General features: G+C 43.3%; 1 protein-coding gene across 1 annotated transcript in view; it reads right to left on the bottom strand.

Annotated features, from left to right (window-relative positions):
- LOC141197786 (protein lifeguard 2-like) overlaps positions 1 to 20,949 on the bottom strand; it is a 39,602-nt gene extending 18,653 nt beyond the window's left edge. Inside the window, exons 1-4 of the mRNA XM_073662872.1 lie at positions 20,795 to 20,949; positions 9,166 to 9,349; positions 840 to 943; positions 580 to 644 (exon numbers count right to left, since the gene is read on the bottom strand). Of these exons, the coding sequence (XP_073518973.1) occupies positions 580 to 644; positions 840 to 943; positions 9,166 to 9,349; positions 20,795 to 20,809 (368 nt within the window). The 5' untranslated portion in view covers positions 20,810 to 20,949. The remainder of the gene's footprint in view (positions 1 to 579; positions 645 to 839; positions 944 to 9,165; positions 9,350 to 20,794) is intronic.
- Between the last annotated feature and the right edge of the window lie 801 nt (positions 20,950 to 21,750).

The raw sequence follows: 21,750 nt of genomic DNA, 5'->3' as shown, positions 1-21,750 counted from the left end.
TTGTTCCATTTTTGATTTTGCCTATGTTCACACATCATGGTTTTTTTAGCATTCATTTTCTGCAGCAAAACCTGATCTCTTGCCAGGAGGATGTTCCGGATTTATGTTGCTGTTTTCTTGCGTTTTTGTTTGTTTTTTTTGGTGCGTTTTTTCAGCATTTTTTTTTTCACTGTCCTTTTGTCTCCGTTATGCATGTACATAAAATTCAGTGAAAAAAAAGTCTCATTAGGGTTTATGCACAAAAAGCGCTGAACAAAACGCTGAAAACTTGACACCTGCGTTTTTGATGTGTTTTTTCAGGTTTTTTTTCACCACCCATTACTTCCAATGGGTGAAAAAACGCTGAAAGAAATGACATGCAAACCACAAAATCCTGAACAAAAAAAAACACGATGTGTGCATGAGATTTCCGAAATCTCATAGACTTTGCTGCTATGCAGCTGAAAATTTGCATCGAAAACGCATCAAAAAACGCTCAAAATACCATGATGTGTGAACATAGCCTAACAAATACTGATGTAAAATACTGAGAGTAAACATGATCTCATGGTTAAGATCAGTGATCCTAAACTATCTCACCAGAAGGTAAAAAGAGCCACAATTGCCACAGTCACCAACAGCTGTAAGGACAGGATTGAATACACCTGAAAGATAAGAAGAAAACAATAGTTCACTTGACAGCGCAGATACAAGCCCATGATATCACCATTGTCACGTTCTCTCCACCAGAACAATGGCTCCTGTGTTCAGGCCGCACACAGCTTCGTCTTCCTCCCCCTCCCAAATATATTTTCGTCTCAACATCACTTTACAGTGAACATCTCTGACCTCACACTTACCTTCCTAACGAATGACCGCCGCACTCTGTCGTCCTCCCAGCTCATCGAGGTCAGCATTTCGGTGTCTCCAGAATAAGCTCCGCTGCCGTAGCCTGGGCTGCTGCCTGTATGAGAAGTGCCAGTTTACTATCCATTGTTGCACTGACCAAGCATGTAAAGGCCTACGTCTGCCAGGCCGCAGTGGTACAGAAATAAATCAAATTCCTTCTTCTATTGTCTGTATGTAACAAATCCTGCCGTGTACACCATGAGCAGAAAATATACACATCGTCAATATCATCATTTACTGCAATACACTGAACAATACGACCTAAAATCATACAAAAATAAAAGTATAGCACATACCAAGACGGTTCAGTAACACATGAGTATTGCCCATATAAAACTATAGGTCAGAAACAATGACAAAGTGAGAAAATAAAATGTCAAGATGAATATACATCAGAGATTAGAAGAACAATCAAATCTAAAGAACCCTCAACACATCTAGGCAATAGTTCAAGACTAGCATTCAATGCTCTGTGACTAAGGGCGCAGTAGGCGCCAGAAACGCGTCAGAGCGGTTCATGTACCACATCATCCTTGTGTCACGGGTGTGTCAGATGTGACAGACAGTCGCCCTGTAGTAGGTTGCAAAAGATCTTTTTGTTTGGCATTATAGACACCTTATTAGATCTGTCTCACTCTACGACCCAGCGGCTACCTCCCTCCTGCTAATTGACACCCAGGCTTGGGTGTTTAAATACTTTCTGTTTCCTACAGGGAGGTGCCGGTGATATTCACCTGTTCCCTTGTGAAGGCTTGGAGCTATTGCAGTCTGCTTTCTCTCTGGTGCTAAGAGGATGTGTGGTGTAATCTCTTTGAAGCTGGCTCAAGCGAAATTACTTTCCCCCATGTTTGTCTCCCTTGTTTTCTTTAGTTGTTAGTGGGGACTGACTAGTGCTCATATCTCCCACTTACCTATGTAGGGCCAAGCTCTAAGGAAATACAGGGTTTAGGTTCCTGTGCGGCGATTGGTGAGGAACCAATATAGGGACGATAGGGGAGACAGGGTGATATCTGATCAATCTAGGGATCTCCACTCCCCCTTTCCCTTGTGTCTGGGCTCTCTTTCCCTCCTCTCTTCATGTTGCACTTAGTTTTTCCCTCAACTTGCATGATACCTTGTATGGATTTTTAAAATATGTATTTGTAATAAAGCTTGAAGAAGTTTTATTATTGGATGTGCCTGTCCAGCTTTTTTTTTTTACATTGAACATCTAGGCAATAATTCATTAAGACTAGCATTTTCTACAAAGCCTTGATGAAGAGTAAAATGCACCAAATTTGTTAAGAGGTGGGCAGTGGGCACCCTTAAATGTATTTGGTGCATCGTACAACTACTGTGCGCCTCTGCCAGAAATGTTTCTCCAGTCAGGGTCTGGCGTACATTTCTGACTCAATTTATGTGCCACTCTTCTGGTGTTGGTTATGGTGAATTTGTTGGACGTGCCTTGCCATGTCCCATCACACCCCAGCTGTGTCGACTTTGGCATAGCTGACGTCAAAAGTCAGAACATTTATGGACAACCTCAAGGATTTTGGAGAAATTCCTTGATGAATCGGGGCAATAGTACCAACCAGACTAAGTAATTATGATCTAAACCCAAAGAGTAAAAGGCTTCCACCTCAGATCCAGACATGCGTTTCGCCATCAGCTATCTCAAGTGGTAACATTCGGATGCATTCTCTACACTTATTTAGCCTCTTCCAGATGTGACGTATTGTAAGTCACAATTCGAATGCCAGAGTATGCAGCGGGCTCAGAAGCTGACTTTTTTACTGTATACTGCAATTCTGTAGCGATCAAAACATGTTTCAAAGTGTGAATGAACCCCCTCTTACAAGTTAAAAACTAAAGAAGTAATAAAATAAACATACTTGATATGGCTGCAACTATAAAAGTCTGACTTATAAAAACATAAAATTAATTGACCCGTATAATAATAATAAAGAGAAAAAAAATTTTGGTGGCCACAGGTCCACCAAAATTGCAATAAAAAGCAATCAAAACTTCATATTTATCCAAAAATGGTATCAATAAAAACGGCAGCTCAGCACTCAAAAAAACGAACCCTCACACAATAAAAATGGCAACGGAAAAGTTTTGTCTTAGAGATTTTTTTCAGCTGCAAAAATATATATAAAAAACTATATAAGTTTGGTATTGCTGTAATCAAACTGATCTGAAAAATCGTATTTCCATGAAATACGAAACAGTGGCGGAATTGATTTTTTTTTTTTCACCATCTCACCCCTCCTCTTGGAATTTTTTTCTCATTTTTTAGTATGGTTATATAGATTGTGTCATTCAAAACTGCAACGCCCTGCAAAAACATCAAGCCATTACACTGCTATGTTGATGGGGGAAAAAAAAAAAAGTTATGGCTCTTGGAAAAATAGTACGAAAAAACATAAATTAAAAATCAACCAGTGAAGACAGGTTAAAACATCTCTGTCAATTCACTCAAACCAGGGTAACATCATGGCCTTGCAGTTCACATTCTCTTCAACAAGATAAAGGGACAGAATAACTGTTCAAACAAAGCACAGGATTCGTTGCACCCTTCGCATGACCAAACATAAGTGCTCCTCCCCACCTACTTGTTTTTATCTATCTCTGCCCTTCTCAGGCTCTATGAAGCTAGAGCTGTTAATCAAAGAAGAAGGTGGTGGAGATAGGTGGGAAGGTACTTAAATGTTTGGCCACACCAAGGGTGCACCGAATGCCTGTACTTTGAACAGTTATTCTGAGCTGACAGATCCATTTTCTAACTGTTTTTGGTGCACATACCAGAGTAATTTGTTCAGGAACTGTCCCGTAACCTGCTATCCAATTTTTTTTTTTAGTGAACTGTTCCTCTTCATTAGCTTTCTGTTAGAAATGTAGGTGCTGGAACTTCCTTTCATTACCTCCCAGCGTATACAGTAGCCTCTGCCATTGTTCAATGCTTGCCCTGCCTCTCTGCGATGCCTGTATGCAGTTTGACCGCAGAGAGACAAAGACCAGCACCCAGTACATGTAATTCTTCTTCGATGCCAAAGACCAATTACGCTTGACAGCAGGCCGTGGACAGCGATTTAGACAGAAGAGAGAAACTTAGTTCCAGGGATTTTTTAGGTTGAAGTACCGGTACTAACAATTTCGTTAGTTATTGTTTGGCCATAAGATGAGACAAAGGTTATTGAAACAAATCCTCTGCTCTTCCTGGGATTCTGGGTCCAGAAGGCGGTCTTGTCAGTGATTGACATCTTTTTTGTATGAGAGTACATACAGAGATTGCTGTCAGTCGCTGATAGTCCCGCCCACTGGACCCAGAATCCCAGGAAGAGCAGGGGATTAAATGATGAAACCATGGCTTATACTGAATCTTTTCCCACAAAACTACATATCAGTCTTCTCCGCACCTCCTGCTCTATAACATGGTGCCTGCAGCTTAGACTGAATTTCATGGTGACAAGTTCCCTTTACGTTTATGATCCACATAATTTCTGATACAACTACCATCAAAGCTGCACTTATTGTTAAATGTGACAGTACTGTGACAAAAACCATTAAAGGGAACCTGTCATCAGCAAAGACGCTATTATCCTGCAGATATGGGGTTAATCTGAAGGTTAATAGCATTACTAACCTACCCGACGTATGCACTTAGCCGAACGCTGCAGGGAGAAAATGAACTTCATTCTATCCAGCAACGTTCTGGTATCAGCTACGGGAGCGGCGCAGGCCCTGTTTCAGTCACCGCTGTTAGTATACAGAGCGGCGGCAGTATCTGCGCCCCCGGCCCTGACTGACAGCCGGCCCCAATGCAGAGCAAGTATCAGTCAGGGCCGGGGAGTGGTTACAGCTGCTGCTCTCTGTACTCAGAGCAGTGACTGAACAAGCGCCGTAGCCGCCTATGTGACTGAAACCGGAATGCTGCTGGGCGGAATAAAGTTTATTTTCTCCCAGCAGAGTTTGGCTACATGCAAGCGCCGGACAGGTTAGTAATCCTATTACTCTGCAGATTAATCCCAAATCTGCAGGTTAATGGCGTTTTTGCTGGTGACAGGTTCCCTTTAAGGCCCCAATGGCAAAAACTAAAAAGGCCTAGTTTGCTGGTGAACTCCTCTTAATTCCTTGAGAAAAAGGATCCCAGTGTTTGTTGCGAAGAAACTTTGCATAAGTGAGAGGTGCGATGAACCTCAGGATATTTTTCCCTTATTTGTTTGCTGTTACTGTGGGAACCTGTCATATGCACATCACATAGACCCACAGCACAGGGGGACGGGGCCAGAGGAGATACTGTGGGAAGCCCAGTGTTTGATCAGAGAGAGGTTTGATAATAACCAGTTTGTGTAATTGTAGAAGCTGAGACGAGACAGATAACCCAGCTTTACAGTAATGTTAACGGAGCAGACATATGCTCAGGAGCAGCTGACTTAATGTGTATGTTGGTGTCCTGACTTTTCTCTATGGCAGATGTCAGGTGAAAAGAAGGATCAATCTGTTGGACTTCAGCTTCTTCTATCCTTTTGTTCTACAAGCCGCCACAAGAGATGTCCTGCTGCAGCTTATTCCCTTCTCCCCTTTGAAAATTCATGCACGCTCTGCCGAACCGAGCATGCAATCGCATTATTATTATTTATCTTAAATAGAACCCGTCAGAAGCATTTTACTAAGTAAAGTACAGACCGGGCCACATTTGCGCTGTCATACTGATTAAAATTATACCGCAGGAGAAGAAATCAGTTTTGTAGATTTTTCTTAAATCCTTGTTTGCAGTGTCTTTGTATTCATATATTCGTGGGCGGAACTGTTGGCGGAACTGTGGGCGAGCCTGTGGGTAGGGTCTTGAGCTTTGTTCTGTCCTCTTCGCTGTGTCTTTTCTTCTTCTTTATTTAAAATGTCTTGACAGCGCCATCCCAGCCATGGGCAGCGCTTGCGCAGAGTGAGTCCTAGCCACTTGCACAGATTGATCTAATGGTGGGCTTCAGTAAAATGGTGCCAGTGGCACTGAGCAATTTACGCATGTGCAGCTACCGGCGCCATCTTACTGAAGACTTCCAAGAGCTCAGTCTGCGCAACCTCCGCCTGTGGTGACGGAACAAAGCTGAAGAGCCTACCCTCAGTCCCACCCACAGGCCCGTCCCGATGAGCAAAGATATGAATACAAGGAAACTTTAAAGAGAGAGTAAAGAAAATCTCCAAAACGTATTTCTTCACCTGTATTATTTTAATCAGTATGACAGCTCCAATGTGGCCCTGTTTGTACTTGCGTAGTAAAATGCTGCTGACAGGTTCTCTTTAGAGCACCATTAATGCCAGAATGCTGTACATATGAAGATGGCCTATATACATATAATACATAGTTATACAGACTGAAAAAAAGACACAGGTCCATCAAGTTCTAGCTGTCTCCAGCAGTTATACAATCTCTATTGCTAGATTATTTACAACCTACAATGCCAGTTGTTGTGAGAAAATCATCCAGCCCTTTTTAGATACGGTCATTTATCTGTCAAGTTTCCTGGGCCTTTGTAGCTCACACATCCCCAAAACATCAGCGACCCACCTTCATGCTTTACAGTAGGAATGGTGTTCCTTTCATCATAGGCCTTGCTGACCTCTCTCCAAATGTAACGTTTATGGTTGTGGCCAAAAAGTTACATTTTGGTCTCACTCAAATTACCTTGTTCCAGAAGTTTTGAGGCTTATCTCTGTGCTGTTTGGCGTATTGTAGGCGAGATACTTTGTGGCATTTGCACAGTAATAACTTTCTTCTGTTCACTCGACCATGCAGCCCATTTTTCTTCAAGTGCCTCCTTATTGTGCATCTTGAAACAGTCACACCGCTAGTTTTCAGAGAGTCCTGAATTTCAGCTGATGTTATTTGTGGGTTTTTCTTAGCATCCCGAACAATTTTCCTGGCAGTTGTGACCGAAATTTTTGTTGGTCTACCTGACCATTGTTTGGTTTTTACAGGGCCCCTAATTTTTCATCTGTTAGGCTGTGTGCCCACGATGCCTGTTTAAGCATTTCTGAAACGGCAATTCCGCTGCGGAAACACTTAAAAAACACTTGGTAGAAAGCCTGCCATGTTCCCCAATGATAATCCGCATGTGCTGTGCACATGCTGCGGAAATTTCCGCTGCGGATTATCATTATGGAAAAAAACGCAGCACTACCAATTATTTTGTGGATGAGCTGCGTTTTTGCCGCCATTGACTTGCATTGGAACGCATGGAATCCGCATCACTGGATCTGTAGATGCGCATTCCATGCGTTTCAATGTGTGGATGGTACCCGGGTCTGGAGAAGAGGAGACTCTCCTCCGGACCCGGGTACCATAGAACCTGTAAAAAAAAGAATAAAATAAAAAATAAATATTATACTTACCTTCTCATGGCCCGCGGAGTGCTTGTCTTCGCTTGCCGGCAGATCGCGGTGGACTCAAGGACCTGCGCTGACGTCATTTAATCATGTGACGGGTCACGCGACGCTGACGTCAGCAGGTCCTTCAGTGTACCGCGAGCTGCCGGCAAGCCAAGACGCATCGGATAAAGACGCCGGGGGCCATCAGAAGGTAAGTATGATATTTATTTTTTATTTTTTACCATTCTTTACTGTCACACTATATAAATCCATGCTGTTTGCATGGATTTATATAGTGTGACCAAGTTGTCAAGCACTTTCCAAGTGATGCTAAAATTGCTTGGAAAGCACTTGACAACCCGCATGCGGAAATGCATGTGAAGAACGCTTCACATCCGCTTGTCCCTGGCAGGAAAAACGCATGTACAATCTGCATGCGTTTTTTCTGCCAGGGAGATGCAGAAACGCTCAGGAAAAATTTGGAGCATTTCTGCATTGTGGGCACATAGCCTTAATCACAGTTTGAATGCTGCTGACTGGCATTATCAATTCCTTGGATATCTTTTTGTATCCCTTTCCTGTGTTATACAGTTCAACTACCTTTTCCGGTAGATCCGTTGACAATTCTTTTGCTTTCCCCATGACTCACAATCCAGAAACGTCAGTGGCTGGATGAAAGATGCAAGAGTCTGTCTGGATCCCAGAAACTCACTCAGCTTTTATGCACACACCCTGATTACAAGCAAACAGGTCACAAGTGAGGATGTTACCTTTAGTAGCCATTCAAACCTATTTGTCTCCAATTCTGTGCATGTTATCAGGCCAAAATGACCTGGGTATTTGAACATTTGATCAGGGTCATTTGGATGTTTTTGGTTGTCATTAAGATTTAAAAAGAGAAAATACAGTAGTCTAACAATAGATGGCTTCACCCAACCAATAACCATGAGAGGAGAAAAAATTTTTTTGTTATCATTCATATTCTCTGAAACAAGGCCAAGAAAGGAAAAATTCTGCCGGGGCATGTAAACCAACTTTTGAGCACAGCTGTATGTGTGTGTATGTTTGTGTATATATATAATGGTGGGCTTTATATATATATATAATTATTATTATTTTTTTTTTTTTGTTAAAAACACTGATGAAAATCCGATCCAAAATATTGATGAAAATCGGTCTGTTTTTTGAATATACAAATAAAATAACTGACATATGAATGAGGCCTTAAAAGGTGAGTTGGCCGTACATACACGGCAAATTTACATGGAAACTACTGTCAAAATGAGGATTGGAAGTCTACAGTTTTTAAGTACTTTTATTCACTAATATGCAACAAAAGAAAAAAAAACTCTTTGGCCGAGAAAAAAAAAAATTGGGGGCCCCTTGTTTTTTTTAACTGTCTGTCAGATGTCATCAGCTCAAAGAGCCTACTTTTGACAGACTTGCCACTAGCCATTTCGTAAAGCAAGTCCCAGGGGAATCTCTGCCTCTACCCTTAGACCTCTTTACAAGGATCTGGACTTACAATGGGGCCCTCTGAGTTGCGTCCACGGAGTAGCTGCTGGCGGAAGGAGCAAGTCTGCAGCAAAGATAGATACTGTAGGTACCATAGGTCCCAGCCACACTAGTATACCTGGCTGGACAGCACATGTGGCTTCCAGTGATGTCTCCTCTACAACCAGTGCTGCCTGCAGGGTAAATATGACAAAAGTCACTGGAGCAGAGCTGGGGCGGAATGTAACACAGAGGAGGTGACAGTGGTAGAAAACCCAATTGACCTAATTGACAGGTCATAAAAATAAAAAAACTTGTTATACTGTTTAAAATAAGTATACGTAAGAGAGGGAACCCTGAAAGGTTTAAAAGAAAATGCAAAAAGAATAATAGAATATTACAGGTGATTTCTAATGGGTAAGGATGTAGATTTACCGGCATCTTGCGGCATCCAGTTGGGATATGGGGTCACAGTTGGAGATGTGGTAAGAAAACCAGCCTTCTTTCCATCTTCTGCTGTTGCCTCCTCATAGGATGGAGGTGCTGAGGGAGCCAGCGTACTTGGCTGCACGTCCATACTACCTCCTCCACTCTCTGGTGGCTTGTTATTGACAGAGACCTTCAGAAAAAAATACAATTGGTGGAATAATCTAACCAAACACAGTAGACATGACTGAGACAAGGTGGAACTATTTCAGCACTGGACTTCTGCAACTGCGGCATTGAGAAAGTTGGGGACTGCAACATATGCTTCAATATCCAGTTCTAGAGCCACTTACACGGGTTTTCCAGGTACATATGCTTATTGTATGTCCATAGCCTGAATAGTGGTGTTACCACTACTGTGGCCTCCACCGATCCAGAGTCTGGGCCCACTAACGACTATGGGAGGCACAGAAACTGGGACATATGGGCATTCTCTTGTTTTTATATCACACACAAATATTAAAGGGGATTCAAGGATTTTTAAAAAATGAGTTAAGGGCACTGGCAGGGAATGTGTTAAGATAATAAAGTAGCCTTTGCTTTCATATTCCATCTTACTGCTCTGGTTTGTTCTGTATTGATGATGGCACAAACATCTCGTACGAGACCGCTCTGGCTCTAATGATCATGTGCTGTACATTCAAGCATCACCGCTGAGACCAGTGATTGGCTGCAGCGGTCACCTGAATGATATACATGATGTAATCACTAAAGGACTGTAAATGAATAATATATAAACAAGTATTATAAAATTATAAAACATAAGCAAAATAAAGTTGGCTGCCGAATTCACAGCACAAAACAAGTCTTAGACAGTACAAAATGAGTGGTTGTCATATGGCACAAAAAACACATTACTATCTCCCCTCTGCACAGAAGCCGAGCTGTTAGTCACAGGCCGTCATATCCATGGATACAGCATTTTGGATAAAACATTATGTTAAGAGTCATTTAAAGTAAAGCTGTGGCAATCATTATCGCTCTACAGATGGAGGAAACGTAGAGGAGATCTTATGACAGGAAGCACAGTGTTTGGCCATTGAGGTCTGAAATTGCAATCTTACAAGCCAAAAAGTACAAATTTGTGCCGCCTCTTATTGCTAAACCAATTATTAAGAGTGAGTATTTCACATTTAGTAAGGGAACATGAAAGAAGTGACACGGCAACCATAGAAATTTAAGCAAAGCTTTCTGACCCACCACAGAAAATGCCTGAACCATCCCAAGCTAAAGGCCCCATACACATTACACGGTAACATCTCCCAACTCTCCCATACACAGGCCTGCTCAGTTCTGTGTTCTCAATGAGAGTCATCATCAGACTCTTCTCCGTAAGGAACAAAAAGATCATTCATTGAAATTCCAATTTCTTCTCTTCTCAGATGATGTTGGCGGAGAGTGATGAGGCCCCATACACATTTCCCCAAAAATAAGACCTACCCTAAAAATAAGCCTTAGTGTGATTTTTACAGTATTTTTGGAGTATGCTTGAAATATAAGACCTACTTCAAAAATAAGCCCTGGTTACAGCCAGGGACTGTGTTAGGGGATGGAACAAAGCAATTGCCCTGGTCCCCCACTGTCTTAGGAGCCCCTAGCGTTTCTTTTCCGAGATTAAGACTGCTTAATGATTTGTGACAATGATGTCACCAGAGTTCCTTTACTTGTGCGGGAGTCTAGAGGAACGGAAAAGGAGACAGGCTGGTTTGCAAGGCCGGCGTTAGAGGGGATAGTACTGAGAAATTTTTCAGAACCCCCACTCTCTTAGGAGTCCCCAGCATTTCTATTACGAGTATAAGACTGCTTAAGGACCTTTGGTGACATCACAGTCATGTGACCATGATGTCACCAAAGGTCCTTTAACTGCAGGAGTTTTAGAGGAACTAGGCAAGGTAGAGGTTCAAAGATGTTTTTTTCTTCTTTTGCTGCCTCTGGCACTGGGTGCCTTGATTGTAAGACATTATGAAAGATGAAGATTACCAAAGGATTTTGGGTCGTAGTAATGTAGTGCCCAGTGTCGAAAAACTACTTTTGCATCCTAGATCATGGGTCTCCAGGCAGAACAATGACCTCAAATGTACTTCAAGAAGCCCCCAGAAATGTATGGAAACAAAGCGCTGGGGAGTTCTGAAGTGGCCAGCAATAAGTCCGAATCTAAAACCCATTCAACACCTGTGGAGACATCTTAAAATTGCTGTTGGGAGAATGCGCCCACTAAATATAAGAGACTTGGAGCAGTTTGCAAAAGAAGAGTGCTCCAAAATTCCAGCTGAGAGATGTAAGAAGCTTGTTCATGGTTATAGGAAGCGATTGATTGCAGTTATTTATTCCAATGGGTGTGCAACCAAATATTAAGTTGAGGGTGCCAACAATTTTGTCCGGCCCATTTTTGGGCTTTTGTGTGAATTTATGTGCAATTTACCTTTTCTTCTCTGCATTTTTGTGTTGTTCCAATACACAGAAAGGAAATAAACGTCTATAATAAAACATGTAATTGCAATAATTTTCTGGGAGAAATAATTCATTTTCTGGAACTATTTCAAGGGTCCCAACACTTTTAGCCATGACTGTACATGTGTATGTGCAGTGTGTGCGTAGATACATGTGTACATGCAGTATGTGTGTGTAGTGTAATGCAGTGGCTTGCGGCATTACTGTAATGGTCCAGGGTGTGTTTTGGCTGACCATGTACCTCCCCCTCAGGTGACTGATCACATGACTGTGACATCAGCACAGGTCCTGTGTGCACTGGAAGATATATAAACCCTGGTAGTTTTGAGACAGGTGTGTAAGGCGTGAGGCCTGTTCCCTGTGTGGGACACCGTTGGCCTGGAGAGGCCTGGTGAAGCCTGAAAGGCAGAGGCTGGATGTTATGTGTGTAAACATACCAGTAGCCTTTGAAGGTACGAGGGCTGGAGACCCCCACCTGGGAAGCCGTAAAGCCACAGCGGTGGCAGAACAAATCTGACTGAAGCAGCTAAAACCCGGCAAAGGTAAAAACACTGATTGATGTGGACATTTATATTGTTACCTTGCACCTTGCTGAAGGCTGTATCTGGAGCCAAGTGGACATGTCTGTCACTGGAAAGGCTCTTGGACATTATATGTGTAGTATGTCGGCGAGCCACTGAGATGGACTCGGTTATGAGCGGTTTATGATAAATAATAAACTGCTGGATTGTGAAATACCGGAAAGACGTTGCATGTGTGCTTAAATTGACCCGGTGAAGCGAGTGTCCCGCAGCGTGATGACTAGCGCTGCCTTACAGTAGATACGTGTGTGTATGTGTGTGTGTATGTGTGTGTGTGTGTGTGTAGATACATGTGTATGTGTTAGATACATGTGTATGTGCAGTGTGTGTGTGTGGAGATACATGTGTATGTGCAGTGTGTGTGGAGATACATGTGTGTGTGTGTGTAGATACATGTGTATGTGCAGTGTGTGTGGAGATACGTGTGTGTGTGTGTAGATACATGTGTATGTGCAGTGTGTGTGTGGAGATACATGTGTACGTGCAGTGTGTGTGTGGAGATACATGTGTATGTGCAGTGTGTGTGGAGATACATGTGTATGTGCAGTGTGTGTGTGGAGATACATGTGTACGTGCAGTGTGTGTGTGGAGATACATGTGTATGTGCAGTGTGTGTGTGGAGATACATGTGTACGTGCAGTGTGTGTGTGGAGATACATGTGTACGTGCAGTGTGTGTGTGTGGAGATACATGTGTACGTGCAGTGTGTGTGTGGAGATACATGTGTATGTGCAGTGTGTGTGTGGAGATACATGTGTATGTGCAGTGTGTGTGTGGAGATACATGTGTATGTGCAGTGTGTGTGGAGATGCAGTGTGTGTGTGTGGAGATACATGTGTGTGTGTGTGGAGATACATGTGCATGTGCAGTGGGTGTGTGTGTGTGTGTGGAGATACATGTGTGTGTGGAGATACATGTGTACGTGCAGTGTGTGTGGAGATACGTGTGTGTGTGTGTGTGTGGAGATACATGTGCATGTGCAGTGTGTGTGTGTGTGTGTAGATACATGTGCAGTGTGTGTGTTAGATACATGTGTATGTGCAGTGTGTGTGTGTGTGGAGATACATGTGTATGTGCAGTGTGTGTGTGTGTGGAGATACATGTGTACAGTACAGACCAAAAGTTTGGACACACCTTCTCATTTAAAGATTTTTCTGTATTTTCATAACTATGAAATTTGTACATTCACACTGAAGGCACCAAAACTATGAATTAACACATGTGGAATTATATACTTAACAAAAAAGTGTGAAACAACTGAAAATATGTCTTATATTCTAGGTTCTTCAAAGTAGCCACCTTTTGCTTTGATGAGGTAGTCACCGGAAATGATCTTCCAACAATCTTGAAGGAGTTCCCAGAGATGCTTAGCACTTGTTGGCCCTTTTGCCTTCACTCTGCGGTCCAGCTCACCCCAAACCATCTCGATTGGGTTCAGGTCTGGTGACTGTGGAGGCCAGGTCATCTGGCGTAGCACCCCATCACTCTCCTTCTTGGTCAAATAGCCCTTACACAGTCTGGAGGTGTGTTTGGGGTCATTGTCCTGTTGAAAAATAAATGATGGTCCAACTAAATGCAAACCGGATGGAACCTAATGCCGCTGCAAGATGTTATGGTAGCCATGCTGGTTCAGTATGCCTTCAATTTTGAATAAATCCCCAACAGTGTCACCAGCAAAGCACCCCCACACCATCACACCTCCTCCTCCATGCTTCACGGTGGGAACCAGGTATGTAGAGTCCATCCGTTCACCTTCTCTGCATCGCACAAAGACACGGTGGTTGGAACCAAAGATCTCAAATTTGGACTCATCAGACCAAAGCACAAATTTCCACTGATCTAATGTCCATTCCTTGTGTTCTTTAGCCCAAACAAGTCTCTTCTGCTTGTTGCCTGTCCTTAGCAGTGGTTTCCTAGCAGCTATTTTACCATGAAGGCCTGCTCCACAAAGTCTCCTCTTAACAGTTTTTGTAGAGATGTGTCTGCTGCTAGAACTCTGTGTGGCATTGACCTGGTCTCTAATCTGAGCTGCTGTTAACCTGCCATTTCTGAGGCTGATGATTCGGATAAACTTATCCTCAGAAGCAGAGGTGACTCTTGATCTTCCTTTCCTGGGGCGGTCCTCATGTAAACCAGTTTCTTTGTAGCTCTTGATGGTTTTTGCAACTGCACTTGGGGACACTTTCAAAGTTTTCCCAATTTTTCGAACTGACTGACCTTCATTTCTTAAAGTAATGATGCCCACTCGATTTTCTTTACTTAGCTGCTTTTTTCTTGCCATAATACAAATTCTAACAGTCTATTCAGTAGGACTATCAGCTGTGTATCCACCAGACTTCTGCACAACACAACCGATGGTTCCAACCCCATTTATAAGGCAAGAAATCCCACTTATTAAACCTGACAGGGCACACCTGTGAAGTGAAAACCATTTCCGGTGACTACCTCTTGAAGCTCTTCAAGAGAATGCCAAGAGTGTGCAAAGCAGTCATCAAAGCAAAAGGTGGCTACTTTGAAGAACCTAGAATATAAGACATATTTTCAGTTGTTTCACACCTTTTTGTTAAGTATATAATTCCACATGTGTTAATTCATAGTTTGATGCCTTCAGTGCGAATGTACAATTTTCATACTCATGAAAATACAGAAAAATCTTTAAATGAGAACGTGTGTCCAAACTTTTGGTCTGTACTGTATGTGCAGTGTGTGTGTGTGTGGAGATACATGTGTATGTGCAGTGTGTGTGGAGATACATGTGTGTGTGTGTGTGTGGAGATACATGTGTACATGCAGTGTGTGTGTGTAGATACATGTCTATGTGCAGTGTGTGTGTGTGTGTAGATACATGTGCATGTGCAGTGTGTGTGTGTGTGTAGATACATGTGTATGTGCAGTGTGTGTGTGCAGTGTGTGTGTGTGTAGATACATGTGTATGTGCAGTGTGTGTGTGTAGATACGTGTGTGTGTGTGTGTGTGTGGATACATGTGTACATGCAGTGTGTGTGTGTAGATGCATGTGCAGTGTGTGTGTGTGTGTGTAGATACATGTGTAGATGCAGTGTGTGTGTGTGTAGTTCATGTGTACGTGCAGTGTGTGTGTGTGGAGATACATGTGCATGTGCAGTGTGTGTGTAGATACGTGTGTGTGTGTGAAGATACATGTGTACATGCAGTGTGTGTGTGTGTGTAGATACATGTGTATGTGCAGTGTGTGTATACATGTGCAGTGTGTGTGTAGATACGTGTGTGTGTGTGTGTATACATGTGTACATGCAGTGTGTGTGTAGATACATGTCTATGTGCAGTGTGTGTGTGTGTGTGTGTGTGTGTGTAGATACATGTGTACGTGCAGTGTGTGTGTGTGTAGATACATGTGTATGTGCAGTGTGTGTGTGTGTGTGTGTGTGTGTGTGTGGATACATGTGTATGTGACACCCCAGGGGTCTGGTTGCCACAGTGATAGAGATATTATGTCTGAGAGCAGGTGGGAGGTCCTTTGGTCAGGGATCCTGTGCATGCCACACCTCCTGCCCAGTCTTGGGAGGGGAAGAACTTCCCCTAGATAAACCCGGGGCTGAAGCAGGGTTAGCAGTCAAGGAGAGTAGAGACAAGAAACAGCAGAAGCAATACTACTACGAGTCAGGGGCTGGCAGCTGCAGAGCTCGCCCTGACTGAGAAGCTTTCTTACCGGACCCGGCGTCCGAGGCTGTGGGGACTAACTCTTACCCAGCAGCAGAAGCCGACCGGCAGGGGATTTCAGGTCCTCTGGCCCAGAAACCCGAAGGCACGGTCACACGCGTGGGACCAGCACCGCCATCGTGGAGCGGAAGCCATTAGAAGGCCCCGAGTCACCGGCCATACGGGTGAGCACCACACGGTACACTCAGGGACGTGGGCTACTTATATCCGCTTCTAGCAAGGTAGCCAGAAGAGTACAGTCAGTTTGGGAGGCCTACAACTCCGCCTGGCCAGGGGAGATCCCATCTGCTCAAGGACTGACCAGGCCCCGTTCACTAGCAAGTACTCCGGGAGGGTCTATCGTTGTTACCAGTAAAGACCCTGAATTACACCGCACCGTCTCTGAGTGGTTCCTGCTACCCCCATCATCCACATCTGCTGCCCTGAGGCCATACCCCTCCCGTTGGGGGTTATACTATCTACGCTGCACCATCCATCCACCGGCCTCAGCGGACTGTCTTGCAGCGGCAGCTCCATAGCTGCATTCAACGGGTGGTGTAGTCGTCCTACATCTACCGCTGTTACATCGCCGCTCAGTTTGACTCCCTGGGCACGGACCGGGTCACCGCCACGAGACTACAACCCTCAAGAGATCCGGCTCCGGGTAAGCTCCCGCGTGCGCAACGCAGCGCGACACAGGCCCAGGGGCGCGTCATGTACATGCAGTGTGTGTGTAGATACATGTCTATGTGCAGTGTGTGTGGAGATACATGTGTATGTGCAGTGTGTGTGGAGATACATGTGTATGTGCAGTGTGTGTGTAGATACATGTGTATGTGCAGTGTGTGTGAGATAACATGTGTATGTGCAGTGTGTGTGTAGATACATGTGTATGTGCAGTGTGTGTGAGATAACATGTTTGTATTTGAATGAATGTTGATTTTTTTTTGTTCAAGAATAAATGTGGATTGTTCCTCATGGAAAAAAAATAAGACATCCTTTAAAAATAAGCCCTAATCCATCTTTCAGGGCAAAAAATAATATAATACCCTGTCTTACTTTTGGGGAAACATGGTAGATTGGTGGATCCAAATGAAATCAATGGGTTTGGCCAAATTTTATCTAATGAGTATGGAGACTTTAACTTCAGGGAAAGTGTTTATTGCTCAAGTAGAACTACTACTACAAAAAGGAGCACGCGGGTTCAGATAAGTGGTTACAATACGTACTGTTAGCCAGTGATCACCTGTAAATGGTGCAGGAACTCAGTAGTGAGTGTTGACTTTCCCTCTTGCGATATCACAGTGAAGTATTACACATTTCTCATTGAAATCAATTTTATTGAAAGTAATGCAAAGACATCCAAGGAGAGAGACAGCTGCGCTCTAGGTAATGGATGAGGGTCCTGAATGGAAATTTCCATTTACTAACAAATGTTTTAAAAAGAATATTTGGAAACATTCGTAATGTTCTTCCAAAAGTATAGTTGGATGACTGAAATCTAAGGCTGGTCATACACATTAAATAGCTATGAGCTGTCTCTCCTGACCCACACATACACTAGGCTGAGCCGAGTTTGCATGTGCTTTGAATTGGGGAGAGTTACTGCCGGACAACTCTAACCGCAACTTATTCCCCTGAAGGCAAAAGGATAGATCATTGTGACTGGTAGATACTGCATAATGCATATGATGTTGTTAAGCATCCAGCAACTAGAGGGGTTAATAGGGTGCAGCTAAGGGGAGTGCTCAGGCCTGCCCCAGTTGGACTGGGTAGGGTCAGTGATGAGTTGGAGAGCAACCTAGAAGGATGCAGATGTCTTCACCAGGCTGATGAGGGTCCTGGAACTCTCTTACTGCGACTGCCCACTAGTTACTAGAAGTACCTACATCAGAAAGATGTACCTACATCAGATGAAACATATCTTGAAAACCCGACTAAGGACTATGCGTCTCGGCTGACTGGTCCAAGACAGGTCCCCTGTGGCTTCTTCCCGCTCCGCTCATGACTGATAGGTCTATCTGAGGCAGTGTCTCACTCCTGCAGTCCGTTGATCGGGCAGCATGAATCAGCTGACAGGTTTCCCTTAAATATTCCCCAAAGTCAATTTTACATGTCCAACATACACTATCTGAATATAGACCACAATGTCCAGACTGGCCACGGGTCTTCTGACCCAAAAGTCACACCCTCACATGTGTCTATGAAGCTGGTGTGATTAGAGCAGGAGACCCGTGACTGGTTCAGACATTGCCGTCCTTAGGGCCCAAGAGAATAGGGCCAATTATGCAAATGACACTCTGATTAAACTCTGATCAGAGTGCGAGCATAGTGTGATCTGATTCTCTCGGATGAGGAGAAAATGGGAAAAAAAATGGAAATCGGAAGTGAAAATCGGACTGCACTCAGATGTCATACGAGTGCAGTCCAGTGTTTCCCATGCACTCACTGACTTGCATGGCTGAGTGCAATCTGAATTTTGGATCAAACCCAGGCATGCAACAAATCGGACATGTGCACAACCTCATGGACAAACTTTGGTCCGAGTGCAATCCAATGTTTTGTCGGATTGCACTTGGAGCGAAAATACGGTCGTCTGCATCTGCCCTTACTCAGATTGTGAATGTCGAATATGTGAAACCGGCGTAAGGCCCCCTTCACACATCCGTGTTTTCAGTAGGTGTAGTATCCATTTCTTTTCAAGGATACCACACGTACCTTTTATAACCTATGCTGTTATGCACGTGTCCATGGTTATACATAGACCGTGAGTCTGTGTAAACCACACGGAGACATGTCTGCTTTTTTCCGGCTGCACGAATGACAAGTCTATGGGTCGTAAAAGACACATACAGCGCACGGATGGCGTCAGTGTACAATATGTCTGCTGTCCATGTTTAACATTGTATAGTAGAAGCTTTATCATTTATTTCTTTCTTTATCCATACCGGAAAACACTGATGACACTGATGGTAAAAACGGACACACGGATGGTAAAAACGGACACTGAGGCTATGTGCCCACGTTGCGGAAATGAAGCATATTTTTTACGCTTCTCCCTGGCGGGAAAATCGCATGCGGATATTACATGCGGTTTTCCCGCCAGGTAGAAGCGTTTGTGAGGCGTCTTTGCATGCATTTCCGCATGCGGGTTATCAAGCACTTCTCCAAGCATCACTTGGAAAAGTGCTTGACAACTTGTTCAGAATGGTAAAAAATAAAAAAATAAACTTTATACTCACCTTCCGATGCATTCTCTGCCCCGTCCGGAGTCTTGAGCGGCTCACGCTGTTGTGTGCAGGACCTGCGGTGACGTCATTGAGTCATGTTTTGGGTCACATGACTCAATGACGTGGCAGGTCCTTCAGACAACAGTGCGACGGAGGGAAAACATCAGAAGATAAGTATAAACTTTATTTTATTCTTTTTTTTACAGGTTCTTTGGTACCCAGGTCTGGAGGAGAGTCTCCTCTCATCCAGACTTGGGTACCATCCGCACATTGATTCCGCTGCGCTTCCGCAAAATTAATGAACATGCTGCGGATTTTTGACCGCAGCATATACGCTGCGGAAAAATCCACAGCATGGGCATTGACATTGCGGAATGCCATTGGGGACCATGGGGTGCGGATATACATGCGTTTTTCAAGCGTTTACGCTGCGGAAATTCCGCAGCATATACGCTTGAAAAACGCTACGTGGGCACACAGCCTGATAGTGAAAACGGACACACGGATGACACACTGATGGTAAAAACGGACACACGGATGACACACTGATAGTGAAAACGGACACACTGATGACACACGGGTGCTAAAAACGGACACACTGATGACACACGGATGGTAAAAACGGACACACTGATGACACACGGATGGTAAAAACGGACACACGGATGACACACTGATAGTGAAAGCGGACACTGATGACACACGGGTGCTAAAAACGGACACACTGATGACACACGGATGGTAAAAACGGACACACGGATGGTAAAAACGGACACACGGATGGTAAAAATGGACACACGGATGACATACTGATAGTGAAAACGGACACTGACACCGGTACCTGTTTTTCACATATACTTTTTATACGGACGTGTGAAGGAGGCCTAAGTGGTCTCAAATTTAGAATAATTATTAGCATAGAAATCCTACAATGCAAAATCCTACAGCTTTACATAGGACCCATTTTTGTTGTGTAGCGGGGGCTCTGGGATCCCAAAGTAGATGATATTGTTACACTTAGAATAAAATGGGTCAGTGTAGAAACTGTCGATTGTGGCACATTTTTTGATTTTTGTTTTTTTTGTGGATGAAAATATTAAACATATTTTTAGAATGTATGCAAGTTTGTACAGATAGATAGAAGGATGATAGACTGACAGATAGATATGTGATAGGTAGATAATAGATAGATATTAATATAGATTCCACGTTCATTACATTCATCGTAAAATATTTGGTATAAATGCTAATTCCAATAAAGGGGTTACTGTGCCACGACAGGGTTAACCCTTGTATTTTGGGCCTCTGTATCCCGTCTTGTAGTCCTCTGTGTGACGCAGTATTACTGTCCTCTCCAGCACCTTTCTAGAAGTGACTATATATTGCATAATTCATGCATTCAGCTCCTCTTAAGTTACCCCATTTCAGCAGCAGCTGTTTTATCCAATATTAATTAATGAAATATATCTGATTATAAGCGACATCCTCCGGCTGCAAAATGAAATGATAGTTTGGCAGAATGTCTATAGATTGTCAGATATATAATGGCTTATGTAAGGCGTGCAGCTGTGTGTATATACAGTGACGGTGATCCGTGCACTATTTAAGCTGTATATGGTATAACGCACTGATTATTACCTTTCCCTGGGTCATGATGCTGCGCTCCGGGGTACCTCCGTGTGCCGGACGCTCCGCTCAGCTCTGGACAAGCAGCAATGATGCTTAATTCTAGCAACATCCAGCAGCCTGCCGGACTGAACCATTCCTCCACAATCCAGGAGGGGGAGCAGTGGATCCATGTTTTTTTTTTTTTTTTGCTGGGGGAAGGGGGTTAGAAATCACATGCTTCTACAAAACACCAGCAACTGCTAGAACAGAGTACAACTAATAGGATGAATAGGGGGGATATATTAGAAGTGTAGAAATAAAAAAAAAAATTCTGTGATACAAAAAGCTTACAATTTAGGAAATTATTATTAAAACCTTCCGAAAATTCAAAATACGTCGCTGCCCGCTGTTTTGTCGTAATTGAGTTAAAATGCAATACATTGCGGCGATAGCTGCTCCCGTAGTATCTAATGTAAAACGTTTGCACCTGAATACCTTCTGCTAGGAAAAGACCCCAAAATCAGCTGCTTAATACTATTGCTTCACCCATATTATGTATCAGGCCATGTTCCCACCCTGCTTTTCTTCCTCTGCTTTTTTCTGTAGGTGTCCATCGCCAAAAGACACAATAGCAATCTGCTTTGATCAGTGACTTTTTGCTGCATTTTTTTTTTATGCATTTCCCCTTTTATTTAATTTTCGGTGCAGATTGAATGCAGCGTTTTTTTAAAAGCACTTTTTTTTTTTTTTTTTAGTGCAGAAACGCTGGGATTCTGCAATTAAAAACACAACTGCGTTTATTAAATGCATTTTTTCAGGCTCTACATAGAAACCTATAGGGGAAAAAAAAAATGCACCCAAAAAAATTGCACAGTTCAACAGGGTCATTAAACGCACGGAGGACAGGAGTTTTTGATAAAATCACTTCCACTTTGCTTGAACTGTCAGGCGGCATTCAGACGTCCGTTTTTTTCACTTGGATCAGA

This window comes from Phyllobates terribilis, unplaced genomic scaffold (assembly GCF_046119375.1).
Source record: "Phyllobates terribilis strain yellow unplaced genomic scaffold, ASM4611937v1 Scaffold_2__4_contigs__length_985480577, whole genome shotgun sequence".
Taxonomy (NCBI): domain Eukaryota; kingdom Metazoa; phylum Chordata; class Amphibia; order Anura; family Dendrobatidae; genus Phyllobates; species Phyllobates terribilis.
The sequence above is the reverse complement of the archived record's forward strand: the minus strand, read 5'-3'. Positions and strand labels throughout refer to the sequence as shown.